General features: G+C 43.6%; 1 protein-coding gene across 4 annotated transcripts in view; it reads right to left on the bottom strand.

The window, feature by feature from the left end:
* Positions 1–2,212: 2,212 nt before the first annotated feature.
* The window catches only part of CAPZB (capping actin protein of muscle Z-line subunit beta), a 111,459-nt gene continuing 87,403 nt past the window's right edge, over positions 2,213–26,268 (bottom strand). For 2 of the 4 annotated variants that reach the window (XM_005292968.4, XM_008167319.3), the window contains 6 exons: positions 22,266–22,407; positions 21,640–21,756; positions 8,451–8,516; positions 7,131–7,207; positions 5,746–5,858; positions 2,213–3,021 (listed from right to left, as the gene is read on the bottom strand). In XM_005292968.4, the coding sequence (XP_005293025.1) occupies positions 5,756–5,858; positions 7,131–7,207; positions 8,451–8,516; positions 21,640–21,756; positions 22,266–22,407 (505 nt within the window). In that variant the 3' untranslated portion in view covers positions 2,213–3,021; positions 5,746–5,755. The remainder of the gene's footprint in view (positions 3,022–5,745; positions 5,859–7,130; positions 7,208–8,450; positions 8,517–21,639; positions 21,757–22,265; positions 22,408–26,268) is intronic. The other 2 variants (XM_005292969.5, XM_065575129.1) reach the window with 1 other exon arrangement.

Below are 26,268 nucleotides of genomic sequence, written 5' to 3'. Positions count from 1 at the left end.
CATGCTGTCTCCATAGGCTTACTAAAAACTCAGATCAGGCCCCATTTTCAGCTCAGACTAGTGGGAAAGCCTGTCTAAACTCTACCACCTCGCCATAGTTGCGCTAAAGCTTAAACTGAAGATTGACTATGGCCAGCCAGCTGCTTCAACTCTATATTCCTCTGAATGAAAGAGATTGTGAGAAGACCGTTTATATTCCTAATAAGAATACCACCTTATAGGTCACCTCTGTGAGTTAGAGCAAAGGAGAGAGTTGGACAGATTACTGGCTACTTGTAATGACTTCAAATCTCTCTCACTACTGGTGTATCTGAGCACCTCACACATATAAATGAGTTTCTCCTTACACCATCCCCGGTGAGGTAGAGAAGAATCCTTGCTTTACAGGCGAGGAACAAGAGGCAAAGATCAAGTGACTTGCCCAAGAGCACACATGGAATCCACGGAAGAGCTGAGAACTGAATCCTGCTGTCCTAATCCAATGTCAAGCACAAAACCATTCTTCCTCAAACCATACAGAGAAACTGCAGAGTTGGACTGAGGTCAGTATTAAAGTAAGAGGTGCTCTCTGGTATAATACTGCCACTGCAGGAAGACAGGAAGGTGAAGGAGATAGGCTAGCTAATATAGCCCAGAGCAAGGGTGAGCAGATGATAGGGCAGGGGATTGGCAGGTGTTACCCACCATCATGAGTCACCAATGAAAGCTGTTTGCCAGCTGAGGATAGGGAAAGTATATGTAGGTCAGGCCAGATTGTTCTCAGTTTCTGGGGTGAGACAGATGAAGTCTCCTAAGATTTCTCTCACTCCCTTGGCAGACAGTTGAACAAATTTCTAATGTGTTCATAATCAACCTAGTAAGGGGAAACACTGGCAGTTCCCTTACAGCATTAACTTAAGCTACTAGAAGTAAGTGTGTTAACATAAAGACAGCCATAATGGGTCAGACCAATGGTCCATCTAGCCCAGTATCCTATCTTCCAACAGTGGCCAATGCAAGATGCTTCAGAGGGAATGAACAGAACAGGCAATCAAAGTGATCACGTGTCCACTCCCAGCTTCTGTTGATCGCTATTGGGAGCTGAGTTATGAAGGGGAGTCATGCCACCATCTTCCTAGGAGTGGTGCTTTCTGGGGGAAAGACAAACATGGGACAAATGTCACTTTTCTTTACAAAAAATTAAAGCCTTTTAGTTTCTTCCATGAGCAGCCCTCTGGATCAGATTTCCCAAATGACAGTTAGTCAAAGCCTGACCTGAGCATGAGGGGGAGATGCACTTTCCTATTCCTACCAACAACCTGCTATCTGACATCCTGGCCTTTCATATCCCTCCTTCAACCCAGTAGCAAGTAAATACTGTGAGAAACCAGTGATGAGATATGTTGGTGGGCTCAGTCATTTTATGGTGTAGTGTGTGGCTCTCTATGCACTATGCACCCTTGCTGGTTCTCTCAGCAGACAGGCCATGGACTGAAGGGACATGGAAGCTGATGGTCTTCTGGACGCGGCTCCTCCACGAGAAAGGCCTTCCAACTGCCACTTGAAAGACATTCTTGGTGTGAATCAGTAGATTTCTGGCCACAGAACTACGTGTCTTGCGCCTTCCACAAGCACTAAATTCACTTACATAAGTTAAAAAGGTGTCTAGGTGGAAATGAAGTGGCCGAACAGCTTTTCACTAGTACCATTGCTTAGAATTGGCCACATTTAACATTGCCAAGTGTTGGTTAGGCCTCTCTTCTCCCCGAGTGCTTTAACAAACAGGTTTTACCTCAACTATGTTCAACATATGCAATGATGCCAGATATTCTAATTCTTCTCAGAATACATCTGTTCCACATTTGCTATATGCCTGAAGCTCCAATCCCAGAATGCAGCAGCGTGACAACATCCTCATGCCAACATCTTGAAAGTATGGCAAGCTAATGAAAAACAGCACCGCATAAAACTGGCAAGATGCACCCAATCTGTGACTAGCAAAGTAAATCAAATAGTCTCCCTAAACCAAATAAGTTTCAGCTGACCTTGGTGTGAGACAAGAAGAGTTCACTTGCTTTCTGTGGCCACACAGTATAGTGGTGGTTTGAATTACAAACGTCTGTGTGTAGACGGGACAGCTGCTCCCTACTCCCATAAAAGAATGCATCATAAGCGTAAATGCTAAGCAATGAGAAAGGAAGGAATAAGAAATAAAAAGGACACTGGATGCACGTTGCTTTCCCAGGATTTTTTTATTTTTATTTTTATTTTGTGGGTTTTTTTGTTTTTAGTATGGAGGCTCAAGTATAAGGTGTAGATTCAATTTAAGCTTTACAAAAAACAAAATCAAAACAAAAACCCCTTTTGCATTCCATAAAAATTGACAGAAAGGTGCCTTGGAAAGAGGCTATAGAAGAGCAGAACTTTCAGCAGGTCACCAAATCAATGTTTCCTTGCAAGTCTGGTTTAATCAGTATAGTACAACACTGAGGAACACCCTCTCTTCCCTCCCTCCCACCAGCCGTCCCCCATGCCCAGTCCCCACACATACGTGGAATACGTTTTTCCAGTTTTTCCTCTTTCACACACCACAGTATTTAATAAATTTTGTTTTACATTTTTTACACCAATGTAACAAAAGGCGGGGGGAGGGGAGGAAAAGAAACAGAATGATTGGTGTTTATGCATATAAATGGGAGAAAAGGGGGGGAAAAATGCATGACTTCTACAGAAATATATCCTAAGATCTTGATAGTAAAACGTGGTGCAAAGTAAACTTCAGAGACTGAAAAAGTTTGTACAGCTTTATTCATGGGGAGATGGCGGCGTATGGATAGTACTGGATGCAAACTGTGATGTGACGTAACCAAAAAGGGGGGTCTGGGGAGAAAATGAATTTTCTAAGAAAGGAATCTAATGAGTGCATGGCATGTCTTGTTAGCATGAAGAGTATTTTAACTTTGCTGCTTTTTCTTCAAAGCCTCCACCAGGTCATTTTTAAGAGCATCTTGTTTTGATTTGTCTGCAAAAGTCTGCACAGACCTGTTGGGAGGAAGGAAACAAATTAAAATGGGACATTTGAAAGCAGTGATTTTTAACAGGTATTCTTCTGGGATTTGAGGCAATAGCAGAACAATGACTCAGGCTTAGAGGAAACAACCTCTATTTGCCTGTTGCAAATACGGAGGACAGAAGGTAAAGTGAACACTTTTCGCAAGTATAGTGAACTTCACTCTAACAGGGAGTCACCACAGATATACTTCCTCTGAAGTTCCACTACCTCCAATTCTTGGGGGGGAGAATCCCGATCCTTTACGTTAGAGCTTGGGAACATCTAGTTGTCCCTCAGACAGTGTGTTAGAGTAGATCGATCTCAAAGTGATCATGACGTTAAGGTAGATAATCCAGCAGTTATTCTATGCCAACTCTGCAATGGACCTGTTTGCGGGACCTAACAAATAGTTCAGGTAATAAATATCTCAGTATGTGGCAGCCACGTCCCTACCAATGCATTTACTCATGGGAAAAGCAGAAGCTGCTTTACAGAAAGACCAAAAAGTTTCTCTCTTCTTAGGGCAGAGTTCAAATGAGAGTTGGTTTAACTCTGGCTTGCGAAAGCTGCTTTATGGAATAAAATTACCAAGATAATGAATATCTCATGTATGTCCATGTGCTTCGAGACACAAAGCTTTAGGTTCACCTAGGCATTCAGGCAGCTATTGCTTTAAGTTTAAACAGATAAAAATGTTCATTAGAAAGCTAGATTTTTAAGAAGCTAGTCTTTGTATTTTCCTATGAGCTATCATGTAGTTGTTGGAAGGAAAGTACTCTTCCATTATCGAATGGAGGCCCACTAGCTACAAACCCCTATCATGAGCTTCTAGCAGAACACATCATATAAAAAAAATTCCAACAACGGGGCTTATGTTGTCACTGGTGCCCTTAGCAGGAATGTTTAATGGCATCTCTGCTGCTGCTCTGGGGATTGGGGGAAGAGGATTTTCCTTCGTAAGGAGTTAGCAGCTGCAACAAAGCAGACCACTAGAGCAGTTGTCAACATGGGATTGCAAACTCCAAGAGGATGGTGAGCAGATCTCAAGGGCTCGCTGTACGGGAGAGGTTGAGAGCCACTGGTATTAGAGCAGTTTAACTTTTTAAAATCTTTATTTTTGAGCTGAAGCTATAGATCTGTAACAGATGAGATATTTCCACTATCTGCTAGCACTTCATGAGACAGTCATATGATGAGACAATTCTGCTTTACACACACTATTCCTTCGTCCCACTTCTTTACTAGGGGTACAGCATGTCCAGAGATCTCTGTTCAGGCACTTATTTGCATCTGCAGTTTATTCTTTATCTACAGTCATCGTCAACTGTAACCAAAGCAGCTGAAGTAGAATAGATGTGATAAGGGTATTACAGGCAAAATATACCCCGGCTTTCTTAGTAAATGGTTATAGAAAAAAGCCACACATTTAAAGAATCATCTTGATTTTGCTTATTAATACTTTCATGGACACGGCTAAAGAATCTTGCAGCTGTTACAGCAAGGTACAATAAAGATCCCTAGTTAAAAAGGGATCTTATAACTGATCAGATAACAGAACAAGGACATTGGCCTTTTAAAGAGATGCTAACACCTTAGGGAAGCCATTAGCATCCAATTTAGTAGACTCCTCTCCATATATTCTATATTTTACATTCTCTCCTGTGGTCAGGGCTACGTTATTCCTGGGCGCTCGTTTCTGAAAAGCAAGTCCATTTTTTGTATCAGAGTTATTTTTCTAATGTTATTAGAAAGTATTTCCATCCTCTCGTCTCTGGAGAATTCAGTTGCTTTAATATAAATATATAGATTTTATATTTGCATTTGTCACAGGTTAAAGTAATGGTTCTGGGCCATCATCAACAAACAGTGCTCATTTTCCCCTCCGTCAGCTTAACATGTTTAAGAAGGCATCTGTAACTCATTAGGAATTGGAGTGGAAGGTTAAACTGGCCCAAGGTTAGTCACTGCCATGCATCCTAAGCAATCAAAACTCCAAGAGCAACCTACAGTATATGAGCAACCCCCTTTATAACAGGCTGTGCAAGGACCAGGAAAATGGAGACTAGAGACATTTCAGTAGGGTGAGTGAAGCTGAATTTTCAAGCTCCAAGAAAGACTCAGCTATACAAGGCAAAAAGAGGATTTGGTGGGAAGGGGGAATCAGCATGGTTGCTATTGGCCTTGGAAGTACCAAGACCAAAGGGCCCTTGATATTTCATCATTTACAATTGAAAGGACGGCTATTTACTTCCAAAACCTTCCTTCTATTCAGAGGGAAAGGAGTACTATAAAATTTACAGGGAATGAGTATTCTATAAGATCTGTACAGCTGCTGTAAAAAAAAAAAAAAAGATGGTGCAATTGTAATGGAGCCAAACGGTTTTGGATAAAAACAATGAATACAAGCTGCCACCACTTTGGGTATGTGGCCATCTACTGTATAATTGCCCCCCAAGACAGAGTGCAGAACAAAACGGGCAAATCCCCCCACGTTTCAGTGCACAGAACTCCACACAGTGGAAATAAAGATCAAGGCATTCATTGCTTCTATGAAGAAATAGCCCTAGGGTGAAACAAATTAAAAGTTGGTGGTCAGTCTGCAGGAGTTACGGGTTAGTTCTGGTTTCAGTTGTCATGCATAGGTAAGACAGCTTGTTCTCGGCAGGGTGAGTCCTAGTTTAGTGCTGATTGTCACACCTCACAGGCAGGGGTACCTGGATTGGTTTAGTTATCAGGCTGGATGTAGATCTGACGCTGGGTCAACACTTGAGAAAGCTCCCTCTGCAACTGCTTATACTTTTGGTTGTCGGGGATAGCATCAATAGATCTACAGAGAGTAGTTCAGAAATGAGTGAAGTAGAGTAGGGAAAAGAACAGTCAGAAGAACCCAGTAACAGACAGCTGGCATCCTGGAAGCCACTAGGAACGAGTTCAGGAAGAACAAGTGTAAATACACGAGTCAGAGGAAACAGGAAAGGTGAGAAGGAAAAGCCAGACCCAGATACTCTGGGTGATAACGGTTCTAAACAGATTACCTCATTGACACACACAATAGTAGCTCTTTTAGACTGTGGTACTGGAGAATATACTGCATAGATTCAACTACAGGTATTTTCAACGAGGTTCACACAGGAAATAATAATCAGTTACATATTTCCATGTGATGTTAATGGCAGCTGCCTGGCCAATTCCCCACACACCACAATGAAAATGAGGGACAATTTTCAACCAGCACTTCATTAAATAGGTCTGTCTAGTACCAGGTCCCACTCCAGCCAAACTGCCATTAGGAAGGCAGCAGAAGTGTTTTATCAGCACCATAATTCTACCATTGCAGGGCAGACCTGCTGATGCTTTCATACATCAGTATGCATGGGAACTGCAGAATTTGCATATTTACAGGGTAGAAGAGTTTAATTAGCATTCAACACCCTCTCAGTTCTGCACTTTCCCCCCAAGAGTTAAAAAACACCCACCCAGAGCTTGCTATGCCAAGTTCCTGATTGGACATAATCAAGGTTCAAAGCCTCACACAACTACCCGGCAGAAATACACAGCAGACTCGGCTCATTCACTCGGTCTGCTCTAGTAAGCTACATTCCAGCCTGAGGGAGCGGGGAAGAAAAGTGGCAGCACATTTTTAAAAAACTACAAGCTCTGTTTTCATAGAATCGCCAGTGCCTTATGATTGTTTGGCATTTGAGAATTATTTGTAAGAATAAGTTTAGGTCTATGAGTCAAAATTTAGTTACCCAGCCCTTACAACCTTCTGCCGTCTGAATAATTAAGCTGCCCATTAAAAAAGAATCTCATCAAGCTACAGTACCTAATTGTGCTATGCTCTTCTTGAACTGGGAACAGGGGTTAAAGTGCTGCAAATTCCTGTAGTGAAAAGGTGTAAGAGAAATGTTCTCTAAATACACCACTACTAGTAAATGTTTCCAAAACACAATGAGGAGACTAATTGGAGATATGGAAAGGGGAAGTTCTAGCAAAGGAATGCCAGTCACTGTTTGACTGTGGGACAATACTGCAGGTGCTGCTGGGGGAAGGAGAGGGCTAAGTGAGCTCTAAGTGCCAGCTGTGGATGGTCCATTACCTCAGCCCATTAACGATGTCCTTTGTTTTTCCAAAATAAATCTCATTCAGCGTACTTCTGATTTTGTTTTCCATGTCCTAGAAGAAAAGGAGAAGCAAGCCTATTAATCACTGCAGTTGTTTCTATGGTTATTAGAAGTTACTACACTCTCTTATGAGTATCCCTTCATCAGCCCAGTTGACTGTATTGATATGCAATGCTTTCCACGGCATGATTTGACCCACTGTATCCTGTTATTTAAGTTTTCATGTCAGCCTGTGTGCCCCACTTCTCCTAACAGCTGGAGGTTCAGCTCACATTATGTCTGAGGATTCACTTTGCTCCTGGTTACTGTGGAAGGCTATATACACAAAATACCTGTCCAGGACCACAAGAGGGCAGTTTTTGTTCAGGGATCCAACTCCTTGCTTGTATCCCACTGCAAACAGGACAGCCCATTCACCCCCTCTTGTTAGTTCTGATCCCTAACAGAACAAACTCCCAGGTTCTGAGTCAGCCATTTAAGGAACCCAAGAGGTCAAGGGTTCTATAGAACAAAGTTGAATTCTCTGAATTGGTGGCTAATGGTACAACTGCAATATGTTTGGAAGTGATACTTTCTCCCCCAGCAAAACTTCAGCCTGGCCTGAATCACTGGCCACCCCTCCTCTGACAAAAGGCCCAAAATCAAGTGGGTTTTATCTTTGATGCTTTGAGTGTCTGGTGGGCTTTAGCAACAGTATTATGCACACACCCATTTAACTAAGGATTTTCTCCCCTCTTTCCAAAGAAAGTGACTATGAAGTCTGAAATCAATGAGGATAAGAGCTTCTTTCTAGAATATGGTGTGGTAAAACAGCAGCAAACTGTTGCTCCACACCCCTTTTCCAGCAACTAATGCAATCTTATCCTTGACTCTTAGTACATTGAGGAATAGACTGACAATTGCAATGAAGTCAAGTGCTGTGAAAAACAACTGCAGCGCACTAAATGAGCACTTCCTATGCACCGACATGTCAGCTGAAAGGGCAGCTCGGTATACTGTGGCATGGCTTTAAGTAATTCTGTCAAAAACAATGACTCTAAGTGACTCCGGGTGGGAAAGGGTTTACTAATACTAAGGACACGGCCATTTCATTTCCAGGAAGGTGGTTATTGTTTTGAGTGGGGGAGAGAGGTAAGGAAGGAGTGACTAGAATTGTGCGGAAAGGACTTTTCACAGCTAAGAACTATTGTGAAGCACACAAAGGGTCTTAACTCATTAGACAGCAAAGATGGCTGGGAAATTTAGCCTTGGTACAACGTAAGTTACTAGAGCTGCGATGGTCCCAGTGTACTTACCTCTACCAAGCGTCCAATATTGGCTATGTGTGGAGAGGAATCACTCACAGTTTCATCTTTCTCCATCTGGAGAGAAAAGAAATAGAACCAGTTGTAATGGAGAAACAAGGTGGGAAGGGATACACGATAGTTCCACATACTAACTGCAGAGATGGGAGAATGTGATTAAGTGCCAGAGTTGTAGAGTAAACGCAGCCTTTTTCAGAATAAGGTCAGGTAGAAAATGCATATGGTTTGTTAGCCAAATGGGAAGCCCCAGAAGTACAAATCTCATTAGTGACCAGTACACCAGCCAACTCAAGCAACCATCTCACATGAAGAACAAGTCATCCCCAGGCTGGAGACGGAGTCATGTTGGTGCTTCCTTCTCAGTAATCCCATTTCCCCCAGAGTACCATGAGAGACCCTTTCTGTTTGCACCAGCACTCACCTATCATCTCTAAAGGGGATAAGTGTATACTGCAGAGTTAGCCATGATGTGGCTGCAGTAGATACACAATCCATGCAATTATCCTTTGATGGGGACAGAAAGAAGGGGAACACAGAAGTTGTCTGGATTCATAGCCAATGGAGCTACTGATGAGGAGCACATTGCATGGAGCTGCCAGTCTGACATCTGGGGTCTGTCCCTGGAAAAAAAGCTGTTTTTTATTCTTCACCTCAGCCCTATTTCTAACCACATATGGGAGCAAATTCAGTATTTTCAGATCTTCCCAGTTATCTGCACTTTGGGAATTATTTATCTTCCAACAGAAGTGAGAAGAATATGGTGGATGTCCCAAGCTGCTATGGTTTGAGAAGGAAAGACCACAGCAGTCTGCTAACATTAGTGATAATTTAGGTTCCTGCCAGCCTTCAGCTGCTACCAAACTGCAGGCGCACAGAAATAGGAAGTTCCACCAAAACTCATCTCTTATTAGAAAGAGCAAAGGTGTTTTAGACACTAAGTACTTGGCACGGAGGGTTCTACTTTGCAAGACACATATAGTTAACACTTTGACCATTTCACATGAAGTTTCTGCAACCAAGACAAAGTTTAGCCCCACTACTGGTGCAATTGTTTTAATGAGTAAAATCCCCAGTTATGCACTGTTTCAGAGTAGCAGCCGTGTTAGTCTGTATCCGCAAAAAGAAGAACAGGAGGACTTGTGGCACCTTAGAGACTAACAAATTTATTAGAGCATAAGCTTTCGTGGACTACATGGAATGCATGGAATTCATTCGTGGAATGCATCCGAAGAAGTGGGCTGTAGTCCACGAAAGCTTATGCTCTAATAAATTTGTTAGTCTCTAAGGTGCCACAAGTCCTCCTGTTCTTCTTTTTGCAGTTATGCACTGTAGAACACCTGCTTAGGAAGTCTGTACAGGGGACAGCAATGAGTCAACTGAGACTCTGAACCCCTTTCCCCACTGAGAGTAAGTTAGAGCTGACACTAGAATGCCATGTTCCCTTTACAAGCTCTGCCTCTACTTAGAGCAGCCTAAGGCAGCGTTCCTCTGGAGACCACAGCAAGCCCCATGTAATCGTAAACCTGTGGTGCTAGTGAAGAGATTGGCTCCTCTGCTGCCTTAAGTGAAAATTCTTCTGGCTAAATGCAGATATGCTACCAACCAGTGAATATCAATCCTAAGCCAGGCAACTGATACAGATGTGCTGAGAAGGCATAAAAACAAAGAAGGGAGAAAGATGTTGTAGACAGGGGATTCGTCACACAGTTTCAGTAACCCACTGAATTCTCATATTCATCTGTTCCTGTCCCTTCCTCGAGGTCTAGTCTGGAAATCTAGAGCAGTTACAGGTTTCTCCTTTTAAGTGAAGTGTCTAACAAGCCTAGAGGCGCATTTAATTAAGTTTGAGCCTTGAAGGCAAAAAATAACCTGGGAGGTGAGGGGGGAGAGAGGGGGTAGAAGAAAGTTTAATTTTCCCCTTAGATTACACAGTCAGATTGTTTACATACCATAGAGACATGTTGCCTAGAAAAAGGATCTGACCGCGGAGAGGATGAACATAAATCTGAACTATACAAGCACACATTATGGTGAGGTTGGGGGGGGGGCATCAGTAAATTGACCAAATCTGGGACACTGGGGGCATTGGCAATGGTTGATTTACTTCCACAGGCTCCCCCACTGAATCTCCTCCACACCTGGACAGGCCCCGCTCACTGGCAAAACACAATCTGAAAATAGAATTATTTTTGTAAAACGTATTTTATTACGTCTCCATAAAATCTGCTGCCAGAAGGAAAACATTTTTATGTGCTGTAGAAGCCCAGATGTTATGAGAGGCTGTTTTAAGGGAGTTCGGAGTCAGTCCGCAGCCATGTTATACAAACAGCAGCATTTTTTCTTTTTTTCTTTTAAAGGCTCCTTCAGTGGGCTGTTAATGTAAGATTTCAAGCAGAAAGCCTACAGCTGCTATAAAAGGGGGTTAATTTACTTTGGAGGGGAAATTCCATTCTGTAAGTTGATGTTAACAAGCAGCTCATCTTCCCACTGTCACTCCCCATCTGCCAATGAGCTCAGTCAAAAAAAGTTAACACTCCAGAATGAGCCAAGTCCCATCTACATGTCTCAGTCACTCCTCTCCCATCTGAGATGCACACTAGCTGGCTTCCTTGCCTCATTTCCCGAGCCATCTGCTGCAAGTCCAACTCTGAGGGAAGTTCGCTCTTCTGGGTAGATTAAGCTCTGGATAGCTAGCTGGAGATTTGGGACGTCTCACATGCAGAATACAGCAGCTGTCTGCTGCTGTCTGGGCTTTTTGCAAGGTTATTTGCAGGAAAAGAAGATAAGATGAAAGACAAATGTAAGTTGGATAAATATTCTGGTCCATCATGAGTGTCCCTGAGAATAGTAGAAAAGATTTGAAGAAAATTCATCCATGTCACTCTGAAGAACCCCAATCAATGTATACAGCTGTTGTGGAATAGAGCAATGCAAACTTCTCTAAGGGAATTAAAAATGACCAGTTTTGTCCAAAGGTTCACAAGCCTGGGCCAGCAGGCAGAGAATGAGATTGAGGTGGGAAAAATGTCAAAAGGTTTGGACACCAAGTGAGGCAAAACTTGGCAGTTTCCACGAAGTTTCATTCTAAATTCAAAGCAGATGCCCCAAAGTAAAATTGAGGGTGTAAACTCCACATATCCCAATACTGCCAGTTTTGCAGAACTCCACTGAAGATTTCTGTTTGTGCATGGCCTTCAAACGTACCTATTCAAGCAGTGCAGCCTAAATATGCCCTTCCTCTTTCCCAGAATTGTATATTCAAAGCCTTAAACTACCCATCTTGTGATGGTAAACCAGTTCTGCTGGTCTATGCATGCTCTTCCCTCCCTCCCGCTCCCATTGTAAAACCAGCTATTATGTGACTGGACAACTGGAAAGTGACATGTTCACATGAAGAAGCAGAAGGAATTCCTTGTGCAATTACTAGTGAATCTCATCCATTCTATTGTACCCAAAAATGTTACGCAGGTAGCAAACAGGGCAACCCCAGAGCAGGGACAATTAGTTCAAACTAGTATTTTTACTTGAGTCGGGTCTGAACTTGAACCATACATTTTGTCCTACATACTGAACCTGAACTGGAACAGGGGGAGAAAAAAGTGTGTTACCTGTTAGAATAAAGGTTCAGCATTTTTTAAGCTGAACTTTTTTTTTTTTTAAATAAAACACACACACACACACACCTGTGATCTTATTTTCATTATAAAATAACATGCATGAGATTGCTACCAGCAAGGCCTGCCCCTGCACAAGGAGAAAAACGGTTATTCACCTTCTCGTAACTGTCGTTCTTCAAGACGTGTTGTTCATGTCCATTCCAATCAGGTGTGTGCATGCGCATGTGCAGGGTAGCCAGAAGATTTTTCCCTAGCAGCATCCGTCAGGTCAGTCCGGACGCCCCCTAGAGTCACGGCTTCATAGCGCTCAACATAGAGCCCTGTTGACCTGCCACCCCTTCAGTTCCTCCTTGCTGGCTACTCCCACAGAGGGGTAGGAGGGTGGGTATTGGAATGGACATGAATACATCTTGAAGAACAAAAGTTACAAGAAGGCGAGGAACAAGCACTTGAAGAAAAATGGTTAATGTCGATTCCAATCAGGTGGCTCAGAAGCCCAAGTTCAGGAGGTGGGGTCGGAGTCTTCCACTGATTGGAGCACTGCTCGTCCGAAGGCTGCATCGTCTCTGGCCTGCTGGGTAATCGCATAGTGCGTGGCAAAAGTATGGATGGAGGACCACATCACCGCCCTGCAGATTTCCTGAGTGGGAACCTGAGCCAGGAACACTGTTGATGAAGCCTGCGCACTGATGGAGTGCGCAGTGATTGGGAGTGTGGGAACACCTGCCAGGTTGTAGCACTCATGAATACAGGACGTGATCCGTGATGAGATGCGTTGTGATGACACAGGCGGACCCGCATTCTGCCCACCACTGACACGAATAACTGGACCAATTTTCTAGACGGTTTTGTTCTCTCGATGTAAAAGGCCAGCACCCTGCGGACATCCAGAGAGTGGAGCCTCTGCTCCCTGCTGCTGAAATGTGGTAGAACACAGAGAGAAAGATGTCCTGGTTGATGTGGAACTGCGATACGACCTTCGGGAGAAAAGCTGGGTGAGGCCTGAGCTGAACCTTGTCTTTATAGAACACAGTATAAGGGAGCTCTGATGTTAGGCCCCTGAGCTCAGACCCCCTCCTGGCCGAGGTTATCGCTACCAGGAACACCACCTGGTAAGAGAGGTAGAGTAGGGAGCATGTCACTAATGGCTCAACGGACGGTCCCATGAACCTAAAGAGGACCAGGTTGAGGTCCCAAGCAGGGACAGGCTGATGGATGTTAGGGTATGGCCTGTCGAGCCCTTTTAAGAATCGGCTGACCATAGGGTTATCAAACACAGAGTGGCCCTCTGTGCCCGGGTGGAAGGCCGAGATGGTGGCTAAGTGCACCCTCATTGATGACAACCAAAGCCCCTGCTGCTTCAGATGGAGGAGGTAATTCAGAATAAGTGGCACTGAGGCTAGCATCGGGGACAAATTGCGCTGCGCCGACCAGACTGAAAATCTCTTCCCCTTGGCAAAGTATGTGGCCCTCGTAGAGGGTTTTCTGCTGCCAAGGAGGACCTGTCTAACCTGGTCTGAACAGAAAAGCTCCATCAGGTTCAACCATGGAGCTTCCACGCCGTGAGGTGAAGTGACTCAAGGTTCGGATGTTCAAGACTACTGTGATCTTGTCCAGGAAGAGTGGCAGGGTAATTGGGGGTTCCATGTCTAGGAGCGATGTATACTCGTGCTGACAGGGCCAGGCTGGTGCTATCAATATGACCTGAGTTCATTCTCTCTGGATCTTGACGAGTACCTTGTGAACGAGCGGCATGGGTGGAAAGGCGTATAGGAGACAACCTCCCCATGGAAAGAGGAACACGTCTGCGCTGGAGCCCAAGCTGTGATTTTGGAAGGATCAGAACTGCTGGCACTTCCTGTTGTGTCGTGTGGCGAATAGGTCTATCTGGGGAAAGCCCCACCTCTGGAAGATTGAAATCGCGACGTCGGGCGAAGGGACCACTCGTGGCTGTGAAACAACCTGCTGAGGTGGTCTGCCAGCTCGTTCTATAACCCGGGAAGGTACAACGCTTGCAGGTGTATTGAATGTTCTACACAGAAGTCCCACAGCATGAGGGCTTCCTGGCACAGGGGAGAGGAGTGTACACCCCGCCGTTTGTTGATATAGAACATTGCTGTTGTATTGTCCGTCATGACCCGAAATCACTGTCGATGCCGAGATCAAAAGAGTTGCTGGTGTCGGCAATGGTGCCGCAGCCGATGGCGTTGGCGTGTGGGCACGCACCGAGGTGAGCTGCGCGGTTGACGGTGGGACTAATGTGGCCGAGGTCACCGAAGACTCTGCGAAGCAGTGCCCTTGGATCCCTCCCTGGCTCTCGTAAAAGGCCCAGGGGGTCCAGAATGGCCACTGTGATGGATTCGGACACTGAGGTGGCCGTGCCTGGAGCTCTCGCCTTGACCTCGATTGTTGGCTCCTACTCCTCCAAGAGCGGTAGGAGTCAGACTCTGACTCCGAGGTCTCTGAGACTGAAGACCACGGAGGAGCCGAGCTTTGGTGCATCAAGCGTCGAGAGTTTGGGGAGCGACTAAGCTCTCTGTCCGAGTGGGCCGGTGCCGAAGGACGTGGAGAGGGAGAATGCCTGGACATCATTGCCAGCTTATCTCCCAACTGCACCTGGGGGTGGGGTGGGACCACCAGCGCCAGAGGTTCCTCCCTACTAGGGGGCGCCGTAAAGTGCAGCGGATCCCGAGCAACTTCAAAAGCTTCCAGCATCGAAGGAAGCAGCAGCAGCTGCTGTCCAGTAGGGACCAGTGAACATGGGGGCTCCAGACTCAACTGCTTTGTCTGGGCAGGAGTCGACGTGACCCTAATGGGGGATCTCGAGCTGTGGCCCACCTGGGGTCTCACTTCCTTAGATTTAGCCGGGAGTGACCAACTGTCCGGCTTCTTTTTCTTCTGAGGCTCTTCGCTGGGCCTCGGGATGTGCCGTGCCGGTGCCGAACGTCCCAGGACGAATCCTTTCTTGGCACCGAACTCAATGACGGCACTGGGGCGCTCCGCGTGGATGAGGAAGTGCTAGGAGCTGGGTCCCCTGAGCCTGGGTCTGAATGGGGGTGTAGAGCTGCCTCCTTGAGGATCATTTTAAGCCGCTGCTCCCTCTCTTTAACAGTTCTAGGGTGGAACTCGCAGCAGATCTTAGAGCGATACTTTTGGTGACCCTTCCCTAGGCATCATAAACATGAGGAGTGTGGATCGCTCTTTGGCATGCGCTTCATGCAGACCACACAGTTGTTAAACCCCAGGGACCGCAGCATACCACGGCTCCAGGGAGAATCTTCCGACTACTGTGCACGTGCGCACACCTGATTGGAATCGACATGAACAAGCACTCAGAGATGAGCAGAAGGAGGCCAGCCCATGAATAGGGAGAGGGGAAGGTTAGGAGCTGCCTGCACACCACATGAGGCAGCCAGAGGGCACAAAGGTTGAACCATCACCTCTGGGTACATCCACACAGCAATGAAAAACCCACAGCGAGTCCCAGAGCCCAAGTCAGCTGGCTCGGACTGCAAGGCTAAAAATAGCCGTGTAGACACTTGGGTCCAGGCTGGAGCCTGGGCTCTGAAACCTGAGGAGGTGGGAGGCTCCAGTGCAGCCTGTATGTCTACACGGCTATTTTTAGCCCCACGAGCCTGAGCCAGATGACCTGGGCTCTGAAACTTTGTGCTGTGGGTCTTTTATTGCTGGATAGAAGAACGCTCTGAGGCTCCCCGCTGGGGAAAGAAGAGGTGGAATGCTCCCTGGTCCCAGAATACCTCTCCAAGCCCAAGGTAATGGCTCCCCAACCCTTCTGCCCCTTAGGACAGGCCTCCTCCCACCCATTCCCAGGCAGCTTCTCCCTCCAGATGCTCCACTTGAGACAGGGCCCATTCCCCAAACTCAAATTTATCCATTGGGGGAGGGATAGCTCAGTGGTTTGAGCATTGGCCTGCTAAACCCAGGGTGGTGAGTTCAATCCTTGAGGGGGCCACTTAGGGATCTGGGGCAAAATCAGTACTTGGTCCTGCTAGTGAAGGCAGGGGGCTGGACTCAATGACCTTTCAAGGTCCGTTCTAGGAGATAGATATCCTATCTCCATTAATTTAATTTAATTCACTGCAAACATCCAATATGAAAGAGCAAACACTGGAAGCAGTTTAGTTCGCTCAAATAAATACCTCAGAGAAAAATAATCGTGTTTATTTGACAACAGAAAAATACTAGGAAAACTCATGTAAAGTTAAAGATAAAAATAAACAAATGACCAAAAATCAAAATAGTTTCAACTTTAAGTTTCAACTCTCTCTTTTTTTAATTTACTTCCAATAAGACTGAAATATGATTTGAACCAATTCAAACCGGTTACTGAATTGGTTTTTTGGATGGCCTGAATTGAAATTAAACCTAAATACACAGAATGCAACTGAACTCAACCCTGAACTGAACCAAAATAAATACCGGTTCGATTCCCTGCCCCAGAGACAGCACATTTAGGAAACCGGGCATCTGCTAAGAGGGAGCACAAGGTCTGTGACTACCACAAGTTTTAAGATCCCTCTGGTGGAAATACATTCCCCTACTTCTCACTTAGTTCTACAACATCTGGAAATCAGTGGGATAGGCCTTTACATGAAAGCTCTATTTGATTAAAATATATGGCTTGCCTAATTGCAAAGCCCAAGCTTGGGAGGATTTTCCTATTATGATAAATGGCAGAATGTCTGTACTGGTGTTTTATTGCCCAGCGATATATCACAGGGCACTTATTCCTGAACACAGGGAAAGCTCAGCTTGCAACAGACCAGCCTTCATCCAGCAGTGCAAGTGTTCCACCTTCACTATTTACGTATTTCAAATCTGAAAATCAACACACACATCTGCAGCGTTTTAATCTGAAATCCCAGGCTACATTCCCCCCCCCCCCCCCCAGATTTATATTCTTCCCTTCCCACACCTCCAGATGTGGATAAACCATAGCTTGTGAGCCAGCTTCCTTCTCAGCAAACTAGCACTTCCTTGCAATGTTCAACCTCACTTAACAAAAAACACACAGGTTCTTTGTGCATAATAAGGGTCCCAGAAAGGCACCTGTTAGTCTCGCCTCTAAACTGGGAGCATCAAAGCTTTGCCCAACCAAAGGCTATTTTGACTATTTGCCAGGAGCCTGAAGGCTACACCTACTTTGCATAAACTGGAGCAGGATTGAGCAAGCTGCTCTTCTCTTGAATAAAGGTGCAGACTGCTGAAATCACACCTCAGTTCCCCCCACCCCCAAAAAAAACATTGCCTGTCACACTACGCAAGGAAAAAAAGGCAAAGCCACCATGTCTGTCAGAAACGGATAACACACACAGCATCTGCCCAGCATCAGACTTGAACATGTACTTGTATCCACTGGAGGACAACATTTAACCTAAATACAGCTGGTGTTTTTTCTGTTCCCTGTAGGAGCTGCACCTTTATCTGTAAGTTAAAGATGGCCTGTTTCACTTTCAGCTGTGCACTACTTCCTTCTGTTTTTCCCCAGTCAATGCAGACTGCATAGAAGTGACCGATTCACTCTGTCCCTTTCTCAGCCCTCATATTTACTGAAGGCTGCCAATGTCGGATGTGAAGCTGGAAGTTACTTCCTCTATCCTGGCCTGCACTGCCTCAATTTGGAGTTCTCTTGAACTGCGTCCAAGCTTGTCTTCAGAACATAAAGTGCCTGGGTCTGCATCCTGGTTTAGGCAACTGCAAAAATAAAGTTTTCATGCTGACATTTCATGCCTTTTGTGGGAGAACTCTTTCAGTCCAACAGAAGTCTAGTTCTGCAACAAATCAGAGGGTGTCTATACTTCCCTTGCATAAACGGATACATATGTAGAAGGGCTGTTTTGCACAGATTTCTTTAAGAAGCATCTGATAAGAAGTCACCTATACTTTTAATTCCCTTCTAACCTTCTACCTGAAAACTATAAATCAATGGATCATGGAACAGTATAGAACTATGCAGGAAACTGTCTTCTTATTGCTATAGTAACTTTTGTGATTTCAATAATTTTTCCCATCTTGAATCAGGAAAAAAAATAAAAATCTCAAAAAATATCACAAAACAGAAAAGCCTCAAAAATTAATTTAAATTTCAAAACAAAAGTTGTTTGAAACAAAGTATTTCATTTTTTGGTTTGAGAAGCATCAAACCAACTTTAAAGAAACAAAGTTTTCCTCTCTCCAATCAGAAGCAAAGCAAAGTTTCCCCTGCAATTTTTTTTTTAAATTCATCTTACATAACCACCGCCAAATATAAAAACCAGACAGTTTATAAATGCAAAAAAAGTACTGTTGTGGCATATGGAGAGGTGCAGAATCGCAACCTTTATTTAGAGCTGTCAAGGATTCTTGTTTGAATGGATAAGAACAGGTATGCCACTCAGTGAGTGTCATGCAAATATATTTCACAGTGAAGTTACAGTGCCACTAAATTCACAATGGGTTACATATTTATCACCAATATAATTTTGCCAGAGTATAACATCCAGATTATTCTAAACGTTGGATTAGGGCACTCAGGAAATTACTTGGGTAAAGTCACTCGTAATAAAAGAATTTGGAAAATAAACAGTTATACTCAAACTACAATATACATTTCTCAGGAATAACCTAACTGCGACCCTTCAAATACATAAGCAGTTTGGACAGCAATAGGATTCTATAGCAGAAATGCAGAGAACCACTATTCTAAAGAAACACACAAAAAAAAGAGTCCAGATGAAGGCAACAACAACAAAAGGAAGTTCAGAGCAGGACTTATATGGTGCTTGTGCTGGGCAACAGTACTCTGCCAATGGGAAATGACTGCAGAAGAGAGTACCATGTGAGAATCAAGAAAGAAAACTCCCTGACCCCACTGTCCAGGCATGTAACAGTAATGCTGAATTGGCCACATCAAGCGTAACCTCAGGCACAGTACAGACAACAGGAATGGGAATTAGTGAGGAGCAAATGTTTCCATTCCAAACTGCACATGGTTCCCATAGCACAGCACCATAACATTTCAATGCGAGACTTGCCCAGCTCTTTGTAGCTGCCAGAGCGGGTAAATTTGGAGGCATTACATTAGCTGTTCCTTTGCACCCGCTTCTTCCTCCAAGTTAGTCATTGGTGGAAAGTACACAATTTGTGACAAGGAGACCAAACTGGTTTCAAACTATGACTCTCGGCAGAATTCCCTTTTGAGGCATCAAAAACTTCTCTGGCATCAAATCACAAGACAGAGTATTTTGGAGCTTGTGAACACTTAAAAGGTTGCAGTGAAACCAGGATAGATCTGCTATTCTTGTTTCAGGCCTCAAGGTGGTCAATACAGTACTAATTTAAATGGAGAGTTAACCAAAACAATCAAATAGCCAAAGTTATTTCAAAGCTAGATTGGTGACCCTAAAATACAGTGTCTTGAAAATGTCAATGGAAAGACCCAATTAAGGACCTGATTCAATTAAAAACATGATTTTACATGTTGAACTTTATGGTAGACTGCAGGTAGACTAAGGAAAATATATAGTTCTGTTCCTAGCCATAAGATACCCCCTTAGGTGATGGGATACACAGGGTTTAAAGCATGAAGAGAAAAGTACAGTAGCTGACAAATCCAGCCACCTTAAAGCAAACTGCTTACGCACAATACCCTAGAGACAGACATACAACTACCTCTGAACTCCTGCACACACAACATGCTAGCTCTTCAGAAGAGCCTAAATATTTGCTGATTATCCATTTGCACTGGATTCTGACAACGCTATTTTCCATAAATAAAGCTACTATGGCATTTGCAGAGCAAAAAAAAAATCTCAGACCTGAAGCTAACTTGAGTTTCAGAGTTTTCCATTGTTTGTGCAGAAGTAGTGCATCATTTCCCTAGTGGCTTTTTTATAGTTACTTACATTGGAAGCAGGCCTCCGCTTTAATGCATCACATATGAATTACATGATCTGCTGTTAAAATGACGACAGAAGCATGAATTTCCTCATTAAAGCTCAGAGAGTGAAAGTCAAACCAAACAAAGCCTAGTAGTACAGGCCAAGGTGTACTGAGGACAAGCACTCTCAACAGGCTATTGTTTTCCTTGGCATGCGTTGTCATGCGGTGCAAGGCCACAATCAAATCCTTGGTCTCCATTTCACAGCTAAGATTGAAAGTATTAGGAAAGCCTAGTGATAATTATTTATCCCAGTCACCATAACCCAGGTATAATTACTATAAACATTTTGAACAGTACATAATGCACAACTGACTCCAGATGCATATTTTTGCTTTCCCATCTGTTTCTTCTGCAACATCAACATAGAAAAATCATGCAGGTCTATTGCAAATTTTTGGTGCTTCCAATAGCAACACACTGCTTCAGTTCTGCTATGTGGCTACATGCCCCTTCCCCCCTGTACACCTGGCATAGACACTCACAGCAATATGAACTGTTCTATTCATTTCAGAGTATGCATTGTCTGCCTTATCGCAGGCAGTGTGTGTTTTGGAGATTCTCATTGTGGAGCTGAATTGCTGGCCACCACCAGTATTTCAATTAACCACTACTGCCCATAAAATGTGCCTTCGACAGCCACACTTGTGACTATTGAGACAAACTGGGCACCCTACTCTCAAAAGTTTGACCTTTTTCTGCAAAGGCAATGCAATGAAAATGCTGGTGTGAAGAACCAACAATTAAAGGGAGGGATCAACAGGAGTTGTTTTACAACATTCAGGTACAGTAGCAGCTAAAACACTTCTAGAAGTACTGCATGTTTGAAGTCTTAGGAAAAATGCAAAGAAAGTTATTATGCTCAACAAACAAAATAATCTACAGAACATGCAAGATACAGGATTAATCTCACAGGCCAGGTTGGCTTTAGATAGTGACATTTTTATAATGCAGCCTGATCTTGTAAGGGCAGGCAGGAGCAAAATGAACAAGTCCATCTGTAGTTATGCAAGATCTAACCTAAAGAATATTCATCAGGAAAGCATGTAAGTAGAAGCTGTGAAAATTCAGCAAGGCCACCTCAAACACAGCATTAAAAGACTGACACGGAAACCCAAATTCCTACTGAATTTATGATTTTCGTTAAGAACGTTACCACCATCAAGAGAAGCTTCATGTGGTGCCAGGATAAGCACTGAAAAAAGTGTTATTTGTTTTAATGAATTGTGATGGCAGGAGAACCCCCGTGTGTATACAGCACCTAGCACAAAGGGGCCTCTCATCCTGATTGGGGCTTTTGGGTGCTATTGCAATACAAATAACGAAGGACATGTCTTGAGCTTGTCAAACTCTGGGTATGTCTACAGAGGGATTAAAAAAAAAAAAGCTGTGGCTTGCCTGGGTCAGCTGACTCTGCTCACCGGGCTTGGGTTCCAGGGCTGAAGAAAAATAGCTGTATAGACATTTGGGCTTGGGCTGGGGACCCTGGGAGGGTGGAGGATCCCAGAGCTCACGTTGACCGTCTAACAGCAATTTCTAGCCCCTCAACCCAAGCTCCATGAGCCTGAGTGAGCTGTGGCCTTGCTTCGCAGACATATCCTCTAATGCTAGTATATTGTAGTACCTGTCTGGTAAGGCTTCCTCCGAGGTTCATGGTACCGGAACCAGTTTTGTTAGTTTGCAGCCATAGCATCACCGTGGAGGTCAACTTGTAATGGGCAGTGCGACCACTGGACTTTTCCTGAACGGGAAGGGGAGGAAAAGAAGATGGAGAGAGAAGTTAAAACTTAAAACCTAAAAGATGGCAAAGCATGGGGGAGTCACAGCAGCAGCCAGAGGATTGAAAAGCATAGCTGAATGGCCAGACTGAAGCAAATGTTTTACATTTTAAAATGCTCTCACACACACTTTTCTAAAGGCAAATCTAGTTCAAGAAATTTACTCCCCAATGCCCCATTTTTATTACTTGATTAGTGATATTTATCTGCAGACCTTTAAATTAAAAAAAGCTCATTGTTACAGGCACAGAAAAGAACGTATTTTCAATCTTTCTGGGATCCTTTTGATTACAGCCCTGACTTATCTTCATTCAAATTGCTTAAGGGACTTTTCAAAAAGTAACAGAGGATAGGTTTACACAGCCCCAACATAACATTGCATTGTTCAGCTAAGCACCTGTACGCCTTTATGGTCTGGAATTAACTGGCTTTTGTTTTCATTTAGGAATATCAGCTGCCCCACAGGATGTACCTGAACTTCCACCACATGAATGGAATCCCAGCATCCCTTAATCTTCTTTGATCCGTCTCCAGCTTTCTTAATAAGGATCACACCAGCAAAGCCATGATCCAGATCCCAGAGGTAGACAGAGGAGACTCCACCTTCAAAATACCTGTAAGAAGAGAGCCAATAAAGATCCCAGATAAACAAAAGTTCCCAGATTCCAGAACGTTTTTTTTTAGACTGCTGTTGAGAGCCTACTAGATACAAGGACTTAAGTTTTCATATTTTTACATCATTCGTTTTAATAAAAATGATTGTACTTTTCTCTTAAGGAAAATAAAACCCTTACATGGGTTAATGAGAAACAGCTATTTATGGATATTTATCCAACTTGAGCGAACAACTTCTCCGATTCCAATTAACTGCAACGGCTGTTACAGAGCAAGCTACAAACCAGGCTGAAAGTAAGGGCTGTATTTGATAGTGTAGTTTTTCCTTCTCACTGCTGAGAGCGTCTGGGAGTTCTTTATAGCAAAGTCTGCTAATTAAGACAAGAGGGAACAGCTAGGTGGCTTTATGCTACAGTCTGAAGTTTGTGTGAAGAAAGCTGACATTTTGATTTATTGCTATCAGAGTTAGACTGAAACCAGAGTTCTTAGAAACGAAGGGCCAGTTAAACAATCTACAGAGGACTGTTGGGCCAGCCAGAGTGGCCGCCATTGATGGCACCACACCAGGCATGGTGTAGTGAAGTTTCCAGATCTGGGTCAATCCTCTGAATACATAAATCTCTGGGGTGGCCCTGCAGGCTGTGCCAGGTGTCCACGGACAGTTGGAGTGCATGGTGTTGCTGGGATGGACAAAAATATCCCAGCACATGGCTGAAAAAAATGCACCTCTGATTTTGAATACAATGAGTGATTGAAGGAAGGCCAGATCTCTATGAGATGACATTTTTCACACAGTCAACCAGTTTATGTTCAGGATTTGGGGCTGACAGCACATATAAAATGTCTCTAGCCACTCCAAGTCTGCTTGTAAGAGGTTTCTGACCCATACAGCAACACAGATAGTACACAGACTTGACAGATCCTGAACTTGTCTCAGCACAAATACATTTTTGCACCCCTACGCAAGACATGGATTGCATGCAGGAGGCTGGTACTTTGCTTGATGCCCACACTTAACGGCTGATGTAGGCCAATAATCACTGGGGTTCCAAGTCACCTTGGAGTAGCTCAGGTGGAATACCATCAGGTCCTGCAGCACACCCATACCATAACTTTTGGATGGGTCTTTTACATTTTGAGTGATGAAGGATCAGTGTTTGTCCCTGGATCTGCAGCCATGTGCTTTGCCGAGTCTCATAGCTCCAGTCAGTCATCGGAAATGCCTGGTTCAGCACATTTTCATAACGTGTTTGTTGTTTTCCTTCTGTCCGGATCTTGTCCGTCGATGAAAAGGGAGAGCCACCCGATTTCTTGATGGGAATGTTAGGCGGCTGTTTATGGCTGCCACTCAGGCATGTGATGGCTCCACAGGCTGATGCAGATTGTTGTATTTCAAGCTGTCCTCTATCTCCCAGAGAGTTGATGTAGATCCCACGGTCACATTTTGTCATGGCCCAGAAAATGCCTTTCAGCTGTTTATGTACTTGGACATCTTGCTTGTGTGCTTCTGCCTTTTTCGCTAATAGATCAGAGACCTTCTCAGAAAGCCTAGGTTACTTACATGACCATCTCATGCTAATTGTTCCATTGGTGAACATGTAACATAGCATTATGTATGCTCCAGGCAGGCAATCTCCACATTGTCTGAGAAGGTACTGAGGGCCACTGGCTAGGTTTAAATATTAATCCACCTGGTATCCTGCTTGGGAGCAGGTATAAACCAGGAAATAAACTTAAAACATTGAATCTCTCTTCTTTAGTGGCCAAAAAGTACATTCTTGCAAAACTGAGAGAACTATGAACTCTGTAAAACCCCACACCTGCTCTTTTGCTGATCTAACTGCTTTACACCTTTCTTACCACATTATACATGTGGTGGATGAAACATCTACTGTAAAGTAAACAGATATAGTAGGGATTGGGGAGCATATGATTTACTTTTAGCAGACCAACTGTAATCCTATAGCATTTTAGCACAATTATTACAGTTCCTTCTTAGCAAGTGTCTACAGTGAATTTCAAGCTCTCCTTATGCAAGAGATGTAAAGCATGAATATTCTCCCACAGCATGCAGAAAACTGAGATTTTAGTAATTTAACTGCTACAGCAAAGAATTTCAGTCCCTGCTTCTCTTAACTTTGTACTTATAGGAATTTCCATGACACTCACAGCTATAAGAGTTCAACTCTCATGTCATAAGGCTTAAGATTTGTCACACCATTTAATAGCAGGATTTAAATTTGGCTTTTGTTTCTGCTTTAGTGTTAACTAGTTTCTCATACTGCTAGCTATTAGTCATGATTGGACCTGATGTATAAACTACCAAGCTGACTGTTCATAATAGTGTGGTTCTAATGCTGTTCAGTCAGTCTGGTGCAAGTACAGGAAGCTGAAAAAGCCAAGAGACAAGTGCTCATATAGCTAGACATCTAGTTCATTTTGTGAGTGTTCTTCATTCATATGCTCACCATGTACACCTATGGGTATACACAATATCAGAGAATCCATGTTTTGAGGAATGCAAGAGCAGATCACACAACTGAGAAGGCTGCTTGAGTGGTAGCCCCCCACATTGGAATAGTGGCTCAGCAGCCAAGAGAAGGAAAATGTCATCCAGGTTAAACAGTTTTGCAGCCCTAACTTTAACTGCCTTTTGAGGAGCATGTTCATTTAAATGTACAAGTGATTTCATGTTTCCCTTCAGCAAGAAAGGAAAACCCCACTCCATTATTAACATGACAAAAATCTATTTTCTAACTGCATTTAAGGTTTGATTCCACATGCTGTTCATTTTGGGTCTCTGGATATGCTATAGACAGTTCCAGAAGTAAAATGTATCCTCCCCACTCAGTGCCCACAGAATAGTGTGAAGAGACAGAAAGACTATTGTAAAGGAATGTGGCCTACTCTACTCAAATATTCTCTCTGCATCTGTAGGACACAAATCAAAGCTTAACCCCCCCCCCACCACCACCATACAAAGAGACACCAGTGCTACCCAAATTCTTCCTTATTGCACATATGTACCATCATACTAAAGAATGCTGAAGACTGGGGGACAGGTATAAACAGTTAATTCAATACTACAGCAGTTAGTGTCCAGTGAGGGACCTTCACTATGGATCAGCAAGCACAGATGTGGCATTTAGTAACAAAGAAGCATATAGTACTGTCCTATGAAGTATTGTTATCCAGAGACATTACCCCAATTAAAAAGGGAAAGCCTTTCAACTGAGCAGACATGCTGAAGCCAGAACTCTGTTGGGTTACCAAAAAACCCCTCACACTCTCCTGACATCTGTGGGAATGGATTGTAACTTCTGCACTGATCAGTGTGCCTTGCAGTTCCTCAGAAAACTGACCGATGCTTCCTTGGAGAAGAGAGCAGAAAGACTGAAAGGCTAGAGAATAGAAACTACTTCTGCCTCCATAGCAAGTGTGCTAAAAATCCCTGTGGGTGAACTGGCAGTCAGTGAGATTATTGAAAGGTATACAGACAGTTTCCCCATTATACATTTTATGAGCTTGCTATGAGCCTGAAACATTAATTAAGAATGGGACTACAACAAGGTTTTTTGGACATTTATTCTTACCTACTGTACTTTGATCCTAATGACATGAAACAGGAAAAAAATAATTTTTATGTGGTTCACATTTATGAGATTTTACATAAAGGCTTTTGTGGGTATTTTAAGAATGTGCTAAAATGTTGTTTGAAACCACATAAAACCATCTGAAGAACCTCCCGCCAGAACTAACAGCACACACATGGAAACACTTTAACTAGTCTTTGTATATTTAATGAATCAAATATAGTATTAATATTGTTTTAAATACTAACATGCTATTTCAATAAAGTT

Source organism: Chrysemys picta, chromosome 21 (genome assembly GCF_011386835.1).
Source record: "Chrysemys picta bellii isolate R12L10 chromosome 21, ASM1138683v2, whole genome shotgun sequence".
Taxonomy (NCBI): domain Eukaryota; kingdom Metazoa; phylum Chordata; order Testudines; family Emydidae; genus Chrysemys; species Chrysemys picta.
This window is presented reverse-complemented; position numbering and strand designations above follow the sequence as displayed.